Genomic DNA, 20495 nt, shown 5'->3' with positions numbered 1-20495 from the left:
GCACTATGGGGCCCTGATCTTGGCCGAGGTCTCTAGCTATCCCTTAGATATTATGAGAAACTTTCTAACTATCAGCATACTTAAGCTCTGGAACTGGCTACCAAGGGAGGTTGTGGAATCTGCATCAGTGAAAGTTTTTGAGAACAAGCTGGACAAATACCTGTCAACAATGGTTTAGGTTTACTTGGCCTTGCCTCAGAGCAGGGGGCTGGACTTGATGACCTCTCATGGTCCCTTCCTGCCCTACATTTCTACAGTTCTATGAAACAATAAGAGAAATAACTTGCAAAAATCTCTTTTAACCTTGAAAAGTCTGGCTTCTGTGTAGCTAGGCAGTGCGGCAGTATTTCAGTATGTTATAAGCAAAAACTGACAACAGCAGTTTGCAAAGTAATCAAGGGTTCCTTTAATTAACAACGATAGAATTCAGAAGCACTCAAGCCAAAACTCTGCAAGAAATAAATTATAATAATTAGATGTCTACAGAACGGTACCTCAACCGATCCATCCTGTGGCTGATTACTGATTAAGTATATAAACACTAATCGTTACATATAGATCTACCTTTTCAATTAATTGTCTTTATAAATGATTTTTAAAATGACCAAGTAATTGGTTTGCAAGAAGTGCTGCAGTGACCGAGAGTAATTATTGAGAAGTGGCATTAGTCCAAAGCATGTCATCTCTGCCTGAATAAAGGGTTGTTATCCAGAGGAAATGTATATAGGTACAGCACACCTCTCTGGTCAGGACAGTGTTAAACGTCAAGTGTGCACTGTTCTTTCTCCACATTTTGCCTTAGGGTTACCAAGCTTCCAACGTGCTGCTGATTCCACAAGGGCTTGCTGAGTCTGACAGAGAGGGATTAGTCCACAGGAAGATAGGTCTCGATTGATTTAGTGAGATCCTGGGGCACGCTAGCTTACACAATGCCCTCGCTCCGCTTGCTCCGCCACACCACCAGTGCCGTCATGAGCAGGGTGATGAGGATGGGGACCACAAGGAACGGGTATAGGATGTTGTTCGGTGGGTCGCGTAGAGACCTCCCAGAGAGGGAGCAATTTTTGAAATAGTGCTTGTGAATGGCTATGAAGAACTCGTCCACCAGCTGGTTCGGCCAATAGCAAGCTAGTTTCTCGGCTATCAGGAGGGTGCAGTTGGTGAGCTCGACGTAGGAGCTGGAAAAGAAGAAGGCAATAGTCAGAAAGCTAGATGAGTTCAGAGCTGTCATTCACCAAACAGAGTGAGCTAAAACACCTCCGGGTTTGCTCTGCAGAGATGCTCAGCACCCAAAACTCTGCCTGGCAGCAGTGGGAGCTGCTTTGAAAACTGGGCCTCTCAGCTCTAATTACACTGGACACTATCGGCCAAGCCTGAGGGCTGGATCCTGTGAGGTGAAAGGACCCTCAGCTCTCCCTGGTCTTAGAAGCACGTAACAAGCCCAAGATCTGAGACTGCCGAGCTTGTGGGATCAGATGCAGTCACAGCCTGAGGTGATGAGACCGCAAGTGCTTCATGCTTGACTGAGCAATAATGCAAAAATGTCAAGGAGAGAACGGTGAGGGGTATTCACTGTGCTAACTTGCTCCTCAAAGAAACACTCTAAAGGGCTTTAGAACCTAGATTTGTGAGGAAAATAAAACAAATTAATGCTTAGAAAAAGATCAGCAAACATCACAGTTGATGACATCCATAGCTCAGGGGAAAGCACCAACTGGGGTGACTGAAATGCCTGCACCGTACATTTACAGCATATCTGAGAACAATAGCAATCACCAGCTCTGATCCACCACTGGCTAATGAGCCCCCAAACCCACAATTCTTCATGTTGGAAGCAGACAGGATTTCACATGCACAAGAGATCCAGACAATGAATGCAAAACTTGTGTTCCTTTTCAAGCTGTGCTGTTGTCAGGTTGGGCATGTGATGGGTTTGGGCCCTTTGGGGTGTCACCTGATGTGCTGAGACACCACTGAGCCTGTCTATTCTTCCAGCCTGGGTCCCCTTTACGTGGCCTTGCTGGGTGAGGCTCACAAGCAGGGCCACACCCAGCGGCACAGAGAGACAGAGAAGATTCAGCCTTAGGGGCTTGTCCCAACACCCTGGTGCCCACTCCCTTTAAGGGGCACAAACCCAAAGGTTTTATGAAATTTGCCCCCTCCCTCAATGTGGAGGGAGATATGAATTTTAAGTGACTATAAGAGATAACAGGCAGAACAAAGCAGATTACTGACCAAATAAAGCAAAATACGCAAGCTAAGCTCAATGTACTTAAGAAACAAGTTACAAAATGTAAATTCTCATCCTAAATGTTATTTTAGGCAGGTTGCAAAGTTTCTGTGGGTTCAAAGTTCCAGTGATATTCCTTTTCAGACTGGACCCCTGTCTCAGTTTGGACTCTGCCTTCCCTTTTGCAGTCTTTCTTCTTGGGCTGACAGGCCATGGAGAGGAGTCGTCCTGTGTGCCTTCCTCCCAACCCTTAAACAGGATTTACATAAGGTGGGAATCCTTTGTTTCCCAAGCTTGACCCCCCTTCCCTTCCAGTGGAAAGTTATAAGAAGTCCCAGGTAATGTTTAGACCACCTAACTGTAGCATCACAGCGTCCATTAGTCAGTGGCAGTATGGAGTGTCCGTCTGTAGGAAGGCCAAGCCTTTTCACAATCCATTGTCCTCACTGATGGGCCATCTGCCCTGTCTGGCTTTTCCATTGTTGTACCTGAAGCGTTAGCAGGGGCCATCACCCAAAGTAGTGTAGTTGAAATACAGATACATAGTCAATATTCCTAACTTCAGATACAGAAATGATCCAGGCATACAAATTGGATAATCACAGCCAGTAAATTATAACCTTTCCAATGATAGCTTACAAGACCCATCTAGCATAAAGTACATCTCAGTTATGTCATTCATATTGTAAGCATGTTTTCATAAAGAATATGGAGTGAAATGTCACAGGGAATTCTACAGCATTTATAATATGATTTTTGGTGGATGTGTAGGAGAGTGGCTAGTTTATTTGATTGTAATCCTTGCTGTTAGTTCTCTTTTATTAAGGGGTGCAAAAAGGCCCTTTATGCTAGACCCCCCACTTATTTATATTGCATATTACAGTGTACTTTATTTAGTAATCCTTTGATACACTTGTAACTTAAATGTATCCCTACTATACTGAACAGCTACTGAGATTTCAAGGCAGCTTTTAAAAATAGTCTGTTTAGCATTAATTCTCCAGACAGGTTTTTTATACCCTCAACTGCAGACCAATAAAAATTCATGGCCAACGTTTCCAGTTTCTGCAAAGCCAAGAAAGAATACTATGTTCAATCTATGTTGAAATATATTATTTTGACAAATTAAGCACTCTGCAAAAATTAGTGGTAACCAGTAGGTAATACTTTTTTATGCTGATTAAGTTTAGGAAAGGTATCTCAAGGTTTCCTCTGAGCATCAGTACAGTAGAACCTTGATTTTAATTAACACCCATCTTAGAAAAGACCAGCTATACAAACCGTTTTTCCTGATATTTTGGGGGAGAGGCTTTGTGTGTGGGGGGGGTTGAGGGTGGGGAGAGAGGGGTGGAATCACATAACATAAGTGATGTTGATGAAGAAAAAGTCCATGATAGTAGTGAAATATCCAAGACTTCTTGTCCTGGGAGATTTCAACAGACACATCAACAAGGCTGTGGATGCGAAAGCCAGAAAATTCATCTCCTCACTTGTCTCATCTCTGGTCCAACCCACATGGCAACTGACTTGATTTTTGGCCTAGATGTCAAGACAGAGGACATCACAACCCAGCCACTGTCTTGGACAGACCATCACCTCATTAAGGCAGTGGTCAGAGACTTTCCAGGTCCCAGGTCACAAGATGGACCAAAGATCCTGATTCGATTACGATGATTCATGCACTCCAACAAATTACAACGCTTGCTAAAGGACAACCTCGCCCACAGGACGAGGAGCCGAGGACCTGGTAAATAGTTACCATTCTACACTGGTCTTGGCCATTGACATACTGGCCCCCAAGCGACTCCTTCCTCCCCACCACCCACACAGATCTCCCTGGTTTTCTGACACCCTGCGGCAGATGAAGAGAGGGGCAGAAACTCAAGCATCAATGGTAGGGAAACAAAGGCTGATTCAGATAGGATGAAACATAACTTATTTCTCAAAGCCTATGCTGAGCCTGTATTACAGGCCAAATGAACCTTCCAACCAGCCTCCACTGAGGCTGCCAAATCCTTCCCCAAGAGTTATCCAAGGTGGTAAACAGCATCATTAATCCTGAGTCACTGGAATCTGCATCAGAGCCCAGTAACAAGCACTGCCAATACCAGTACCAATATCCACCAATCAACAGCTCACCCAGAGTTCAGTACATTCACTCACCAAGAAGTTCAGGACGTCTTAAAGGAGTCTCAACCCAAGACTTGTGAATCTGACCCATGCCCATCCTGGCTTGTGAAATGAGTCATGAACAACTGGTGCCACTCCTGATCGAAATAGCCAATGCCTGATTGACAGAAGGTATCTTCCCTTTCTCCTTCAAACACACAATAGTTTGAGCAACACTGAAGAAGCCCAACTTGGATATTTCAGTTCTAGCTAACTATGGCCCCGTGTCAAACATTCATTCCTGCAGATACAAGCAGGAGCAGATGAACTCCTAGTGGCAGATACTGAGTTCACGCAAAGGTCTTTAGTAAGAAACCCAAAGGTTAGATCATCCCTTGTCATCTTTGCCTGAGCAAGGCAGTGTGGGGAAGGCTTCTCCCCCCCCACATCTTGGGTCTGGTGTGAAGCACAGCCCCTGGAAGCCAGCAGGTGGGGTGGGGCTTCATTTCCACTTGGGGAGCACAGCAATTGGCTAGGTGCAAGGGGGAGCAAACTGCACATTTGCAAGGGGTTGCAACAAGTTACTCCCTCCTCCTCATCCTCTTAATCCTTCCTTCCGTCCTCCCCCACCTCATCTCTCCCCTCCCCAAAAAACCAAGAGGGAGCAAAGGTATGTGTGTGCAGCTGCTTGCGGCTGTGCTGAAAGGCACAATCTAGCCCCTAGGAAAGAAAAAGAAACCCAGAAAACCTAAGGGCCTAATTCTGCCCCCCGCCCCTCATTGTGAAGCAGAGTCCCGTTGCAGAGGGGCAGCTGGCTTGGGCCCTGCCATCTGAGCAGCAGAATTTCCAAACAGAAAGTATTTCAGAGTGTCCCCCAGGGGAAAGATGTAAAACAAAGACAGCTAAATACTAACCCTTGTACCGTGCAGCACTTCAGGGAAGCTGCTGCAGGGCTCAGATTTTATGACTTGTCAAACTGGGTTCTTCATTCTCCAGTTTCTTCTCCATGACTTGCACGACAGATCACTGTGCGCGCCAGTGCAGGACACAGAGCAAAATGCAGTTGTATGGCAGGTGTCCAATATCTGTGGCTGTAATTTTGGCTGCTTAGGATCATTAGCAGCCCTTGGGATGCTCGAGTTCAGGGCAAAGGAATTACCCCCACGCACAGTGTGCAGTTCAGCTGGAGTCAGGGATAGGGCCCAGTAAGAACATAGGCCCCTCACATCCAGGGTTCTTTCCTCTATGTAAATGGACACGTGTGGGAAGAGCTTTTGGTTGACACCACTTATTGGTAATTCCACCCCCTCTGCACAGGTGCCAGGTGCGACAGACATTGCAGCCCCATGCAGTATCTTTGGGGGACATACGGTATTAAGTTGATGTGTCACTGGGACCCAGGGATCATGTGTATGACTGTGTTCTAGTGGACGAGAAGGGTAACCCTGGCTCCTTCAGGAACTCAAACTGTGGGGGCTGATTAAGATGACTCACTCACATTGTAAACACGGAGAGAGAGACACCACCCTCTGGGGAGGCTCATGTATATTGGTTCAAACTGGGTTTCCTGAGACTAGGAAAACCAAGAACGGGGTTTGGCTTAAAAGGGCTGTGTTTGAACTCACCCAGGGCCTTTAGTTTGGTCCAGCAAATGGGCAAGACCTTCTATCCAAAGGGAGGGGGGGTCCCAATCCTTGCAGAATGGTTGGAAGGGTCTTGGCCTGCCTGTTAGGGCCCCATAACACTAAACGGGGGACCTCGGGTAAGTTTTCAGCATGGATATACCGTATATTGTTTTTGTTTTCTCTGTAATGCTTTCCTCTTAAGAATAAGTGGGCTTGCTTCGAAAGGGCTGTATGCTAGCTTGTAACGCCGGCCTGCAGAGAGACAGCAAAGCACAGGCACTGGTGTTTAGGCAGGGGACTGTGAAGCCTTAAAACCCCAGTCAGAGAGAGAGAAAGAGAGAGAGAGAGAAGTGGGTCTCTGCCCAAGAGAGGTGACGGCTGGGAGCCGGTAACCTAAGTGAGTGCCCTTGAGGGACCACAGAGGGGAGATACAGGTGCGGTTACCCTAAAACTGCGACACCAGGGACTGCCACATTTTCATACCACACCCAGAAGGAAGAAATTCGGGGAGTGATTTCGAGCTGTGGCCAATTGGTGCTGCCCAGTAAGATGGTGACAGGTGGGGTGAATAATTAGAAGTGGGTGAAACGGTTCACACAAAATAAAAACTGATCGGAACCATTGCCCAGGCAGCACACCAAAATCAAACCCATCTTTTTCTGAGTGTCAAGAGAGAACTTTTGTTTTCCCTTCCCCAGCACTTTGTGGTCAGGACTGGAGTCAGAAGTACCCCTACAGGACAAAGTCCCATGGTATCTCCGACCACAAAAGTGACAGAAAGTACTGGAAATCTTCTAGAGTCACCTGTTCTCACAACATCTCAATTCTACATCCCAGAGAGGTTCAGGTGAACATCCAAATTCCTGCTTATTTTCACCACACCCATCGACCTTCTGAGATCTGTTCAGCATTGGGTATGGTGCCATCTCTCAGACGGTCGCAAAATGTCATTCAATGTGGGAGCCCTCAGCCCACCCAAAGGCATCTCCAGAATACCCGGAGACGGTAAGTGATCTGAAATTTGGAAACTACATACTGGCCTACGTCTGAGTGGCTTCAACCAGTTCCGACTGCAGCACTGCTAGTAAAGAACAGAATTTTCAAATCCCAGTCACGCAGTCAGACCATGATTGTAACAGTCATACTGCACCCACTCATGTTCTGTTCTTTAAACCATGGAGCCCTATGGGTCTCCTCAGAGGCTGTATTTCCGTTTGCCTATTGCTGTGAGATAATTATCAATGTGGCTTTTGTACTGAAATTACGCTGTAGGTGTCCAGTTCTCTGATCACTGAGGGAGCATGCAGAGAACTGCCACACTGGAGAATGGATGAATAAAAGGATATCTGAGTCAGAGGGCTACAATCAATCCAGAAAACGGTGGTGTAGTTCCTGTTGCTTGGAAACCACTTCCTTTTCTTTGTTGGCCCATGTCTTTAACAGATGACATATCTGGAGTCTAGCTGTGAGGCAGTTAAAAAAGAAGAAGAAGAAGAAGAAGAAGAAGAAGAAGAAAAGCTGGGGGGGAAAAAACCCTCCACAAAGTGAAAAATGAAGAGGTTGCTTAGAAACTCGGACTGATTTGACTTCCACCTAACCCCTCATGTTTAATCATTTGGGAAAAGCTGGACAAGCACAAGTCCATGGGGCCGGATGCACTGCATCCGAGGGTGCTAAAGGAGTTGGCCGATGAGATTGCAGAGCCATTGGCCATTATCTTTGAAAAATCATGGTGATCGGGGGAGATCCCGGATGACTGGAAAAAAGCTAATGTAGTGCCCATCTTTAAAAAAGGGAAGAAGGAAGATCCAGGGAACTACAGGCCAGTCAGTCTCACCTCAATCCCTGGAAAAATCATGGAACAGGTCCTCAAGGAATCAATTCTGAACCACTTAAAGGAGGGGAAAGTGATCAGGAACAGTCAACATGGATTCACCAAGGGCAAGTCATGCCTGACTAACCTAATTGCCTTCTATGACAAGATAACCGGCTCTGTGGATGAGGGGAAAGCAGTGGATGTGCTATTTCTGGACTTTAGCAAAGCTTTTGATACAGTCTCCCACTGTATTCTTGCCAGCAAGTTAAAGAAGTCTGGGCTGGATGAATGGATGGTAAGGTGAATAGAAAACTGGCTAGATGGTCGGGCTCAACGGGTAGTGATCAATGGTTCCATGTCTAGTTGGCAGCCGGTATCAAGTGGAGTGCCCCAAGGGTCGGTGCTGGGGCTGGTTTTGTTCAATATCTTCATTAACAATCTGGAGGATGGTGTGGACTGCACCCTTAGCAAGTTTGCAGATGACACTAAACTGGGAGGAGTGGTTGATACGCTGGAGGGTAGGGATAGGATACAGAGGGACCTAGACAAATTAGAGGATTGGTCCAAAAGAAATATGATGAGGTTCAACAAGGACAAGTGCAGAGTCCTGCATTTAGGACGGAAGAATCCCATGCACTGCTATAGACTAGGGACTGAATGGCTGGGCAGCAGTTCTGCAGAAAGGGACCTAGGGGTTACAGTGGATGAAAAGCTGAATATGAGTCAACAGTGTGCCCTTGTTGCCAAGAAGGCTAATGGCATTTTGGGTTGTATAAGTAGGGGCATTTCCAGCAGATCCAGGGATGTGATCATTCCCCTCTATTCAGCACTGGTGAGGCCTCATTTGGAGTACTGTGTCCAGTTTTGGGCCCCACACTACAAGAAGGATGTGGAAAAATTGGAAAGAGTCCAGCGGAGGGCAACAAAAATTATTAGGGGGCTGGAACACATGACTTACGAGGAGTGGCTGAGGGAACTGAGATTGTTTAGCCTGCAGAAGAGAAGATTGAGGGGGGATTTGATAGCTGCTTTCAACTACCTGAAAGGGGGTTCCAAAGAGGATGGATCTAGACTGTTCTCAGTGGTAGAAGATGACAGAACAAGGAGTAATGGTCTCAAGTTGCAGAGGGGGAGGTTTAGATTGGACATTAGGAAAAACTTTTTCACTAGTAGGGTGGTGAAGCACTGGAAGGGGTTACCTAGGGAGGTGGTGGAATCTCCCTCCTTAGAGGTTTTTAAGGTCAGGCTTGACAAAGCCCTGGCTGGGATGATTTAGTTGGGTTTGGTCCTGCTTTGAGCAGGGGGTTGGACTAGATGACCTCCTGAGGTCCCTTCCAACCCTGAGATTCTATGATTCTATGATACGTAGACTACTTTAGTTTGCCATTTCCAAAGGCTAAGTGCAAGGCATCGGGTTTGATGTATTTACCCACACACACACTAATAGAAACCTTTCAGTTGACTTTGCTGTAGTTGAACTCATCAGTGGGAACATGTGCCTGTCTAGGCCTGGTGGAGGAAGGATCTCCATATATGGGCACATTCATCAATCAAGCATTGTCTATTAGTTATTTACAGGGCCCTGTGTCTACTGCACTCATACAAATGGCCTCGTAATATATCTATTTGACAGGATGCTAAACACATCTTTGTGTCTCCTTGTCACTTCCTGTAAATGGCCATCTTCAGCTTCTCAGCTTGTCCATTCACCATTATTCCTTCCTTCTTTCTCTATGGCTATGTTTGTTTCGCCACCCTGGGGAAGCTCAGAGGGTTTACTTGGTTGCTTTAGCGACGTTCAAAATACTTGAACCATACTGTTGTGTTTATAATGTCTTAGAACCTAAAAATAAAACCTTGTAGTCTACAGCTGCCAACATGTAGCAATCCTAAGGGAACGTCAGGGTACTGCCAGCGTTTGGCGCCCTTATGAAGGGAAAATGGAAGGCAGTAGAGAAGCAAGCTGTGGCCCAAGAAAGGATGTTGTTGAGTCCTGGTGAGAAGGAGCTGCTGTGGGGCTTATCCAGGCTGCATTTTTTAAGTTTAATAAAACCTCAGTTTTAAAACCACCCCTAAACTGGGAGTGTAGCAGAAACACATCTCATATCTACATCGTGGAGACAGCTGAAAAGTTGAGTATATTTTGCCAGATTTGCCATGCGGGAAAATAAAGGTTACTCACCTTCTTGTAACTGTTGTTCTTCAAGATGTGCTGTTCACGTCCATTCCAATCAGGTGTGTGCACACGCATGTGCACAGCAGCCGGAAAACTTTCCCCCTAGCAGCATCCGTCGGGTCAGCCTGGGTGCCCCCTGGAGTCGTGCCTTCCTGGCGCTCAATATAGAGCCCTGCCAACCCACCAGCCCCCTCAGTTCCTTCTTGGCGTCTACTCCGACAGAGAGGGAGGAGGGTGGGTATTGGAATGGAACAGTTTTGTTCTCTTGATGTAGAAGGCTAGTGCCCTGCGGACATCCAATGAGTGAAGCCTTTGGTCCCTGCCACTCGAGTGAGACTTAGGATAGACTACTGGGAGGCAGATGTCCTGGCTGATGTGAAACTGGGAGATACCCTGCTTTCCTCCCGAAGGTTAAGGCCTGAGCTGAACCTTATCCTTGTAGAACACAGGGCAAGGAGATTCTGAGGTTAGGGCCTTGAGCTCAGACACCCTCTTGGCTGATGTTATCGCTACCAGAAACACCACCTTGTATGAGAGGCAGAGCAGGGAGCATGTCGCCAAAGCCTCAAAGGGCAGACCTGAGAGTCTGGAAAGGGCCAGATTGAGGTCTGCCCGTTCAACACCCCATCTCCTTGTGCAATTAGTTTCCCTTTCTCCACCAGCGCAGAGAATTCCACACGGGAGTTCTGCAGCAGCAGCCCCACAAACTTGGCCATCGCGCTGCAGGTGTTATACGAGTATCTGCTCACGATGGCCTGCTGGTTCAATATGCAGAGCTGCAACCCCCCAGTGGAGTAGACATTCCTCATAAATGGGTCTAGCCTTTTAGCATCCCTATTTTTAGGGGAGGGCCCTGGGTAGCCCTGGCACTCATGCTGATTAGCCCATCAATCGGGGGGGTGGGAGTACAAGTGTTAATATCCTTTTGAGGGAACAAAGTACCGCCTTTCATTTCTCTTGGCCGTAGGGGGCAAAGAGGCCGGGGTCTGCCACAAGGTCCTTGTGGTCTCAGCAATGGTCTTAACTAACAGCAGGGCAATGCAGGTGGGCCTCAAGGGAGCGAGGATGTCTACCATAGAGGCAGCGTCCTCTACCGCCTCCTCTGCCTGGATCCCCAGGTTCTGGGCCACAAATGGCAGCAGCTGTTGTAGGACCCTGTTGTCCTCCAAGGCCAAAGCCGTCGACGTTCCTTCCACAGTCTCATCTGGGGTCAGATTGTGGCTGGAGTGCCGCCTCCATGAGAAGGATCTGGAGCCTTTGGTCCTGGTCTTTTAAAGTCCTAGGGCAAAACCCTTTGCAAATTCTGCACCTCTCCTTCTGGTGACTCTCCCCGTGACACAGCAGACAGGAAGAGTGCGGGTTGCTCATAGGCATAAATTTTTCACAGTCCTCACAGAGTTTGAACCCCGGAGACTGGGGCATATCCCAGTGCTGGGGTAGCACTGGTGGAGGGTGGGGCATGAAAGGAAACTTCTGACCTAACTACTAATATAAACTAATACTAGTAACTACTGAGAACACTAAGAGTGGACACTGCAAGCAAAAGCAAGAGCAATACATTGTTCCAGCTAGCCGTCACCAGCGGCAAGAAAGAACTGAGGGGATGGCGGGTCAGAAGGGGTCTATATTGAGCGCCATGAAGGCACAACTCCAGGGGGCGCCCAGGCTGACCTGACGGATGCTGCTAGGGGGAAAGTTTTCCAGTGGCCGTGCATGCGCACACACCTGATTAGAATGGACATGAACAACCACTCGAGGAAGAATTCTGTATTGTAATGAGAATTTCCCAGCTCTCAGAACCCCCTTTGCTTTGTTAAATGGTCTCCACCGTATGCATTTATGTATGTATATACACTGCATACGTGTGTGTGTGTGTGTGTGTATACACAGTATATGAGCCTGTTCCCATGCCCATTGAACACAATGATAAAAAGCCCATTGACTGCAATGGGGAAAAATCGGGTCTTTCTACACTAATAGTCGGAAATACCTTTTCATATAAATGCTATTCTCCATATCATTGGCAGAATTTCATTTACAGCCTGATCCAAAGCCCACTGAATTCAATGGAAAGACACACATAGACAATGATGAGCTTTGGACTGGGCTCTTAGACTGCCCCTGCCCTTCAAATCCTTTAAAAAAAAATCTCTTCTCACACCACTCACAGCTATTTTCCTTTTGCAATCAACTCAAAGCAGCAGCGCGGTGGGGTCCCCATTTCCTAACAAAGCTAGTCAGAAGATTACCAACCTACTGTCGTTTTCACAGTCGCTCCCCTTACATCTTACAAATCCAGCAATTTAAACCATCAAGCCTTTAGGCAGATGGTGTCCTATGTTCTGTAGCTCAGAGTGCCACTCACCCCCTGTTCATAGCTCCGATGGTCAGTCCGACACCACAGCCAATCTAATTCCACGCTTCAACTATTTCAATAAACACCATCCAGCCCCAGAGACATAACAATAGAGAGAAGGAAGTAATACATACTAATGAATACTAAGTAATTTACCTTTTTCAGAATGTTTTAAAACAGCGTTTCTCAAACTGGGGTCTGTGGACCCCTGGAGGTCTGCGAGGGTACTCCGGGGGTTCACTGGCCCAGCTGATCAACTCCTTCTCTTCCCTCCTTCAACTCCTCCCCCTCCCTCCCAGTGCGTCCCACACGCCACTGAATAGCTGTGCAGTGGTGTGCAAGAGGTGCAGGGGGTGGGGGCAGAACAGGGAGGGGGTGCGCTCAGGGATGGAAAGAGGCAGGGAAAAGGAGGGGCTGGGGTGGAGCGAGGTGGGGGGGTGGCCTTGGGGGGGGGGAAGAGGTGGAGTGGGGGCAGGGCCTGGGGCTGAGCGGGAGCTTGGGGGTCCACGAAAAATTTTAAATCAAAATGGAGGTCCTCGGGTGGCTAAAGTTTGAGAACCGCTGCTTTAAAATACATCAACCAGTTGCGTTACCCTGGCAACTCCCTCCCCGATCCATTTCACTGGAGCACAGAGAGGTCAAGTAACTTGCACAAGGGGACAAAATGAGTCAGTGGCAGAGCTGAGTTTGGAATGCAGGAGTAGAGCTGGAAAAAAAGACATGTTCTTCCATGAAAATGGTCACATGATATTCCTCCTGTGTTTTGACCAGCTCGACAGCAATAGTTGGCTCTGGGCCACATTGCTTTTCTAACACACTTTTAACAAATTCATTTTCTCCTGCTCTCATACCTGGAAGTTGTTAATAAGTGCTGCTTTACAATCATCTTGAAAAATTCTGTATTATAAACAATAAAAGTAGTATGTAACCAACACCAAATTTTATAGAATATACACCCCCATCCATATATTAGAATATGTATCTATCTGTACCTGCATATTTTAATCTAAAAAGGCCTAACAAGGATGGTGTAAATATTAACTATATGGGATGGGGGTTTTAAGAGAGCTTGGCATGTTCCTAACTGTGCTCCCATTAAAGCCAGCAGGAGCGTTACCAATGATTTCAGCAGCTGCAGAGTTAGGCCAACGTTATTTCAAAATCCCACTCACAATTGTTAAGTGCACTGTATAGAGACAACGAGATAGGAGGACGAATTACTGAGACAAAAAATGGCCCCATCATTTGACACGCATTAGGAATCTGAGGGACAACGGATTCGGTTTTCAGGGCTGTGAAAAGTTGCTGCTCTCCCAGCTGCCACGCTGGATTTGCTCTGCCCATGTGGTCCGCTCTGAAACTCTACAAAACTTTATTTTTGCACTAAAAACACTATTGTGAGTTTAAGTGACAATTGTAAAGGCTCCAAAGCATCCATAGATTTGCTCCTCAGAAAGTGTGAATTCAGTGTACAGTCAGATAGCCCTGACTCTATGGGTACTATTAGAAAACATAAGCAATAGACTGGTCTTCACTAGCAAAATATGATGCTTTTAAAATAGCCAGTCGAGGAGGCCCTCCTCAGTGACCAGGGCCAGCTCCAGACCCCAGCGTGCCAAGTGCGCGCTTGGGGCAGCATTTTGCCGGCAGGGCAGCAGGCGGCTCCAGCGGACCTTCCGCAGTCATGCCTGCAGGAGGTCCCCCGGAGCCGCGGGACCGGCGACCGGCAGCGCACCCCCGCGACGTGCCGGCGTGCTTGGGGCGGCCAAATTCCTAGAGCCGCCCCTGTCAGTGACATGAATCCGTAATAGCAGCTGCAAGTGGTTTGGTAGAGATTTAAGGCTAGATCCACAAAGGGCACTTGGACTCAGTGTTGCAACAGTTTTAGACATTCTGCTGCCTAGTGAAAGCCGCAGCACCCAACTAGGAACCCAGACTCCTATGCAATGCGTAGGTGCCTAAGCCTGGGTTTCACAAAAAGCCAGCAAGCTGAGGGGGAGCTGCCTAAGCTAACCAATAAGAAATGCTAAGGAGAGGGGCGTGGCTTAGGTAGGCCTACAAGAACTGGTCCTGTAGGCGAGACAGGTGGGGAATGCCAAGTTTAAGGATCCTCCTGAGACTTGGGCATGAGCCAGGGTCAGGACTGAGGAGGCTGTGTGCACACGCCCACTTGCAGACCCAAAATGTAGGCATCTGGGTAATTCAGATGCCTACAGGGGGTTAGGCAACAACTGAACAGGGTTTTGAGGATCTAAATTTTGGATTAGGTGACTAAAGTGGCACTTGGTTGCCTAAATCCCTTTCTGGATCTAGCCCTTACTGGGTCTTGCATTGCCAGGCCTTCCACACTGACTGCGAAGGCACTGGCCTGCAGAGACAATTGGATGATAACCACGCAGGGATGGACAGTTAGACTGTGTGAAACTCTTCAGGGCACCAGAGCAACTGCATCAACATACCCAGACTCCCTATATTCAATGTCTTGTGGAAAATAATGAACCTTCCTGCCTTTCCTACAGACCCAGGGAAAAAGTAAAATGAAATACTTGGTGCGTCTGGTCACTTTAACTCTACGTATGATGCGAAGGCTCAAAAAACCAAAACACATGCAGTGTCCATAATATTAAATCCCGATGTAATTATGTGATCCAGGAGAGCAAATGTTACAAATAGCCAACAGTGACTGGCTGAGCTTACGTAAGTAAACAAGCCCCGTCTCCATGTTATGCGATAACCCTTTGGGTAAATCTATACTGCAATAAAAAGCCCGTAGCACTGTGCCCCAGAGCCCATGTCAGCTGGGTCAGGCTTGGAGAGCTAAAAATTAGTGTAGATGTTTGGGCTCAGGTTGGAACTGTGAAAGTAGAATGAATTATGTTACAAAATAGATAGTATTAAAGAAATGCTGTCTGTACCTTTAAGGAAAGTCGCTGGAATGCTGGAGTCCAGGTGTCAGGAAAACAGACATTAACATAGAACAATTTGCACCGTTTAAGGGCAATTGGTGAAGCATTAGCCTTAGATCGATAGGAGTTAGTAAGGAAGTAGGATATGCATGCTATGCCCCAGGTGAATTTTGCTGTTTTCTCCTTTGTCCCTTTGTTTGATTCCCGCTCTTTTATCTGTATAAATAAGACTGTTTGGGTCTTGCATGGCCACTCACATTATCTGAATGTTATTGGCGGAGCGCTTTGCTAATAAAAACAGAGTGGTCTGACAAATTGTGAGTCTTGATTTTAACTTTGACAGAACCCAGGATCTAACACTCTTCCCCCCTCGCGGGGTCTCAGAACCTCAGGCTCCAGCCCAAGCCCAAACATCTACACTGCAATTTTATAGCCCCACAGCTTGAGCCCCGCAAGACCCAAGTCAGCTGACTGGGGCCAGCGGCAGCCATGCCATGGTGTTTTATTGCAGTGTAGATGCACTTTTGAGTACAGGGCACCGACTTCTGGAAGGGCAGAGACGGTCTTTGGTGAGATATTCTGAGTCCACAGAATTGGGTGTTTGCGGAGTTCACAAAGCTGAGCCCCTGGTGGAAGCTGATCTGGCTGATGGATAAAAAGGGTTGCAGTCACTACATTCCCTTTAGCAGACTGGTTAGTCAGGCCAGGACGCTCTCCCATTTGATGTGCAATTCTGATCCGTTTTGGTTTATTTACATAAGGTCCTTGGAAAAGGTGTCACCATAGGTGCTGGGGCTGTGGGGGATTTACAGTTTGGTTCAATGGCTCTCAGCACCTCCACTATACAAACTGTCCCAGCACCCCTGGATGTAGCAGGCCATTGGCTCATCCTCACTCTTCTGCAGGTGGGCACCATAACGGTATATATGCGGACAGTGTATGGGTATAATAAAAACAACAATTGTAATTATTGATGCCAGGACCTACGAAATGCTGCAACCCTGACTGAAATCAACAAGAGTTTGAAGCCACCTTCGGCCAGTGCTAATATGTTTAAAGCAATAGGCAAGTAGATGTACATTGTTTTCCCACTGAATTTGCTCACAAAGGTAGCCAAATAATCAAGCTGTAATCAAAAGCATTTTGTCTAAGAACTAGGGGGTCCGAGTCAGACCCCGTTGAAATCCAGTGGGAGCCTTACCAGTCTAAATCCACACATTCTTACTTAGCCTGAATTCCCATTGGAGTTTTGCCTGCAGCAGGACCAAGTAAAAGCTTCCTAAGGAGTTCAGGACTTGGCTCTAAATAAATAACCACGTATATGTTACAATCAACCCTATTTAGTGAACTCTTTGCATTGCCACTGAATTAGGTTTGCAAAGGTGAAATCCTAGAGTCCCACTGGACATGGCTAACATCCGTATATTTTTCCAAACATGATCAAATTCTGTCCTTAGGTGTGTTAACAACCCGTCACTGAAAGTAGGGGGAGTTATGTGTGCACTTTCATGTTTAGCACTTATCCAACTATATTTACATACTTGTAAATATAAACCTTTGCCAGTCACAGATCGGAATTTAGTTACTATACCATTGACAATGGAATTGCAGAAATTCCCTCCTCTGGGATCTACAGACTATTCGTACTTTCTATTTCATAGTACATGTTTTAATTGTTAAAATGCTGGGCATGAGTCACACCCATCTAGCCATCAGCTGGTCAGTGCAAACCAACTCCTTCTTCCCAGCCTGTTCAGAACCAACCTGCGTATCCCAGTCCTTCATCACGACACTCCTGAATGGTGACAGGGGAGGTTATTGGATCAGATTTCTTCCGTTTGAGAATCTGGCCACAATACCCAATCCAGGAGAATGAAAATTTTCCAAACTGGTCTTTGGCAGGACAACAGCAAGCAGCAGTGACTGATTGCAAGTCCTTTTAAGCAGCAGCCGTAAATTTTCCAAGCACCATTTCACAAATGAGAGCTCTCCCTCAAAAGAGCCATGCTGTGGGCTAATTCTTCTTTCAAAACAATAAACGCTGGCAGAGAGACAGGGCTTCCTCTTCAGCAGACTCTAAGTTGCCAACTTAAAAACCAGTGGCTTTCAATTGTTTTAAAATTCTGAAGCAGTTCAAGTGCTGAAACCAGAATGTCTTTCCTTGAGCTCCCACGGACATTCTGGACCACAGAGGATCCAGGGAGGAATTGCTAAATTTGAAACTTTAGCACTAGTGAGTGAAGTGTCTCCATAACGGTATTCCATTATTTTTCAAAGGCCATATCCTGCCACTCTCTTTGGGGATAACACTATGCAGACACATTTTAGAAAATGGGCAGCACAGATTGGCTAAATAAGGTTCTATCCCTTAGCATTATGAGATAACCACACCCTCGGAAATGTATCTGACCAGGGCTGGCTCCAGACCCCAGCGCGCCAAGCGCGTGCTTGGGGCTGCATGCTGCGGGGGCCACTCTGCCTGTTGCCGGGAGGGTGGCAGGCGGCTCCGGTGGACCTCCCGCAGGCGTGCCTGTGGAGGGACCGCTCGTCCCACGGCTTCGGTGGAGCATCCGCAGCATGCCTGCGGGAGATCCACCGGAACCGTGGGACCAGTGGACCCTCCGCAGGCACGTCTGCAGGAGGTCCACCGGAGCCGCGGGACCAGCAACCACCAGACCATCCCCCACGGTGCCGCCGTGCTTGGGGCAGCGAAATTCCTAGAGCCGCCCCTGCATCCAACGAAGTGGGTATTCACCCACGAAAGCTCATGCTCCAATACGTCTGTTAGTCTATAAGGTGCCACAGGACTCTTTGCTGCTTTTACAGATCCAGACTAACACGGCTACCCCTCTGATACTTCACACCTTTGGGACATTACTTCGACTTCTGGTTTTTCCTCAGCATTTTCAGAGTGTAATAATGCATGTCCCTAGGAGCCGTTGTTAGAGAAAAGCACAGTTCCAATATTGACAGCCAAAGGTGTAAGTCAGGCACCAAAAAAACAAAACAAAACAAAAAAACCCAAAACCCAAAACAACCCCACTTTCCTGTTCAACTTAACAAAATCTAGCTCCCTCAGTATCTGCAGTAGTGCACTTTATCTCCCTATGCTTTACTTCCCTATGCTTACTGACTGCACGTATTTAGTTCATTATCTAAGGCAATCAACAATTCTTATAGTACCACCAATATATAGGCACATAGAGTATATGAAACACACATACTCAGTGCAGTGATACAAAGTTTTTACTAGCCTCAGGTTAGACTATCTCAAATGAGTACCAATAAACCTTTTATTTTATATATTCCACACCACCAAGTATTCAGCATTTGCTGCATACGTTACAGAAACACTATTTTAGGGATACTTCATTATAAAGTGATGGGGACTATATTTTGTGTGCCTCCACATTTAAACCAGGCCGCCTTAGTTTCCACGACTGCATTTTAGATACATAATCTTCCAGCTTTAAAGCTGGGTTTCTCAGGACCCACCAGAGCTAAAAGCAAGGGCAGTGTATCCGTGTCCCCTTTCTACCTTCCCAGTCCATCCATCCCAACCCTCCCACTTGTAGCTCTGCAGGCCAGGAAGTATCTGACCTCAAACCCTGTCACTGGGCCAAGAGCGAGCACTGCCCATTCTGGACAGGTGCCACTGTGAAGGTGAAATTCCATATTTGGGGGAGGGGGGAATTGTGAAATATTTCTCTGTTTGAGGCTTCTCAGAGATTTGAACTATTAGAAGCAGTCCTGACAGGGCGGGATTACTGGGCAGAGTAAAATGAAGGAACGAAAGACATTTATGTTGCAGTCTGATATTTAACTATTCGGTAGGTACGTCAGTTTAAGGTGGGAATTACAAAAAAATTACTTCCTATCGCAACTAACCCGGGTTCTCTTGCTTTGTAGTTCTGATTTCAGAAGCCTGTTAGTTCTTGTACCAGAGGGGGAGCCGTGTTAGTCTGGATCTGTAAAAGCAGCAAAGAGCCCTGGGGCACTTTATAGACTAACAGACGTATTGGAGCATGAGCTTTCGTGGGTGAATACCCACTTTGTCAGATTCATCAGACATGCATCTGACGAAGTGGGTATTCACCCACGAAAGAATCATAGAATCTCAGGGTTGGAAGGGACCTCAGGAGGTCATCTAGTCCAACCCCCTGCTCAAAGCAGGACCAAACCCAACTAAATCAACCCAGCCAGGGCTTTTGAGGCCAAAGCTCATGCTCCAATACGTCTGTTAGTCTATAAGGTGCCACAGGACTCTTTGCTGCTTTATTAGTTCTTGGTTCACCCAAGAGAAACGGCGCAGACAAGACGTACATTTCTAAAATGAAACCCAAGCGCAAAAGGGAAACATTTTATGATTCACTTCACAAATATTTACTTAAGCCTCACATCACTTCCCTAAGGCAGTTAAATATCATTAGCCCTATTTTACAGGTGAGACACTTGAGTCTCAGAAAGGCTAATGAATTAGCCTGAGGGCACAAAATCGTTGTTGGAAGGTGCGAGTCTGTCATGGAGGTCATGGAAGCAGGTCGGCTTACAGAAGAGGGCGATTGCCCAGGGGCCCAGGCAATTTAAAAGGGCCGGGGATCTTCGGTCACTGCCGCCAGTGCAGCAGGGCTAGGCTTCCTGCCCGCCCTCGCTCTGCGCCGCATCCGGAAGCAGCCGACATAACTGCAGTCCCACGCTGCCCCTGCTCCGAGCCCTGACTCTGCAGCTCCCATTGGCCGGGAACTGCAGCCAATGAGAGCTGCGGGGGTGCAGCTGTGGGCAGCATGTGGACCCCCTGGACTCCCTGCCTAGGAGCCGCTGCCAGAGGGATGTGCCAGTAGCTTTCAAGAGCTGTCCAAAGTAAGCGCCGATCCCCTGCCCCCCAACCCCCTGCCCCACACAAACTCCCTCCCAGATCCTGCACCCCACACCCCCTCCTGCACCCAAACTCCCTCCCAGAGGGGATGGAGTGAGCAGGGGGCGGGGGTCTCAGAGAACAGGGAGGAACATAGGCATGGTCTCAGGGAAGGGGAGGGGCAGAGGGCGAGACAAGGGTCTTTGGCTTTGCCTTGGCAATGCTACTTGGCGGGCATGTGGAAGCCCTGGCCATGCCGGAACATCACAGCCAGCAGCTCACTGGGCACCAGCCACCGCAGGCACAGCACCACCCAAATGTCAGGTGGACCACAGCTGTGTGGGCACGGCTTGTGCGTGCATGCATGGGGGCCCATTGACTGTTCTGCCCTGGGGCCTGGGATTGCTGTCGGTGGGCCTGCA

General features: G+C 47.5%; 1 protein-coding gene across 1 annotated transcript in view; it reads right to left on the bottom strand.

Annotated features, from left to right (window-relative positions):
- Positions 1 to 405: 405 nt before the first annotated feature.
- Positions 406 to 20495, bottom strand: part of RAMP1 (receptor activity modifying protein 1) — a 143124-nt gene continuing 123034 nt past the window's right edge. Inside the window, exon 3 of the mRNA XM_039495524.1 lies at positions 406 to 1178. Within this exon, the coding sequence (XP_039351458.1) occupies positions 923 to 1178 (256 nt within the window). The 3' untranslated portion in view covers positions 406 to 922. The remainder of the gene's footprint in view (positions 1179 to 20495) is intronic.

This window comes from Mauremys reevesii, linkage group 11, assembly GCF_016161935.1.
Source record: "Mauremys reevesii isolate NIE-2019 linkage group 11, ASM1616193v1, whole genome shotgun sequence".
NCBI classification, from domain to species: Eukaryota; Metazoa; Chordata; order Testudines; family Geoemydidae; genus Mauremys; species Mauremys reevesii.
The sequence above is the reverse complement of the archived record's forward strand: the minus strand, read 5'-3'. Positions and strand labels throughout refer to the sequence as shown.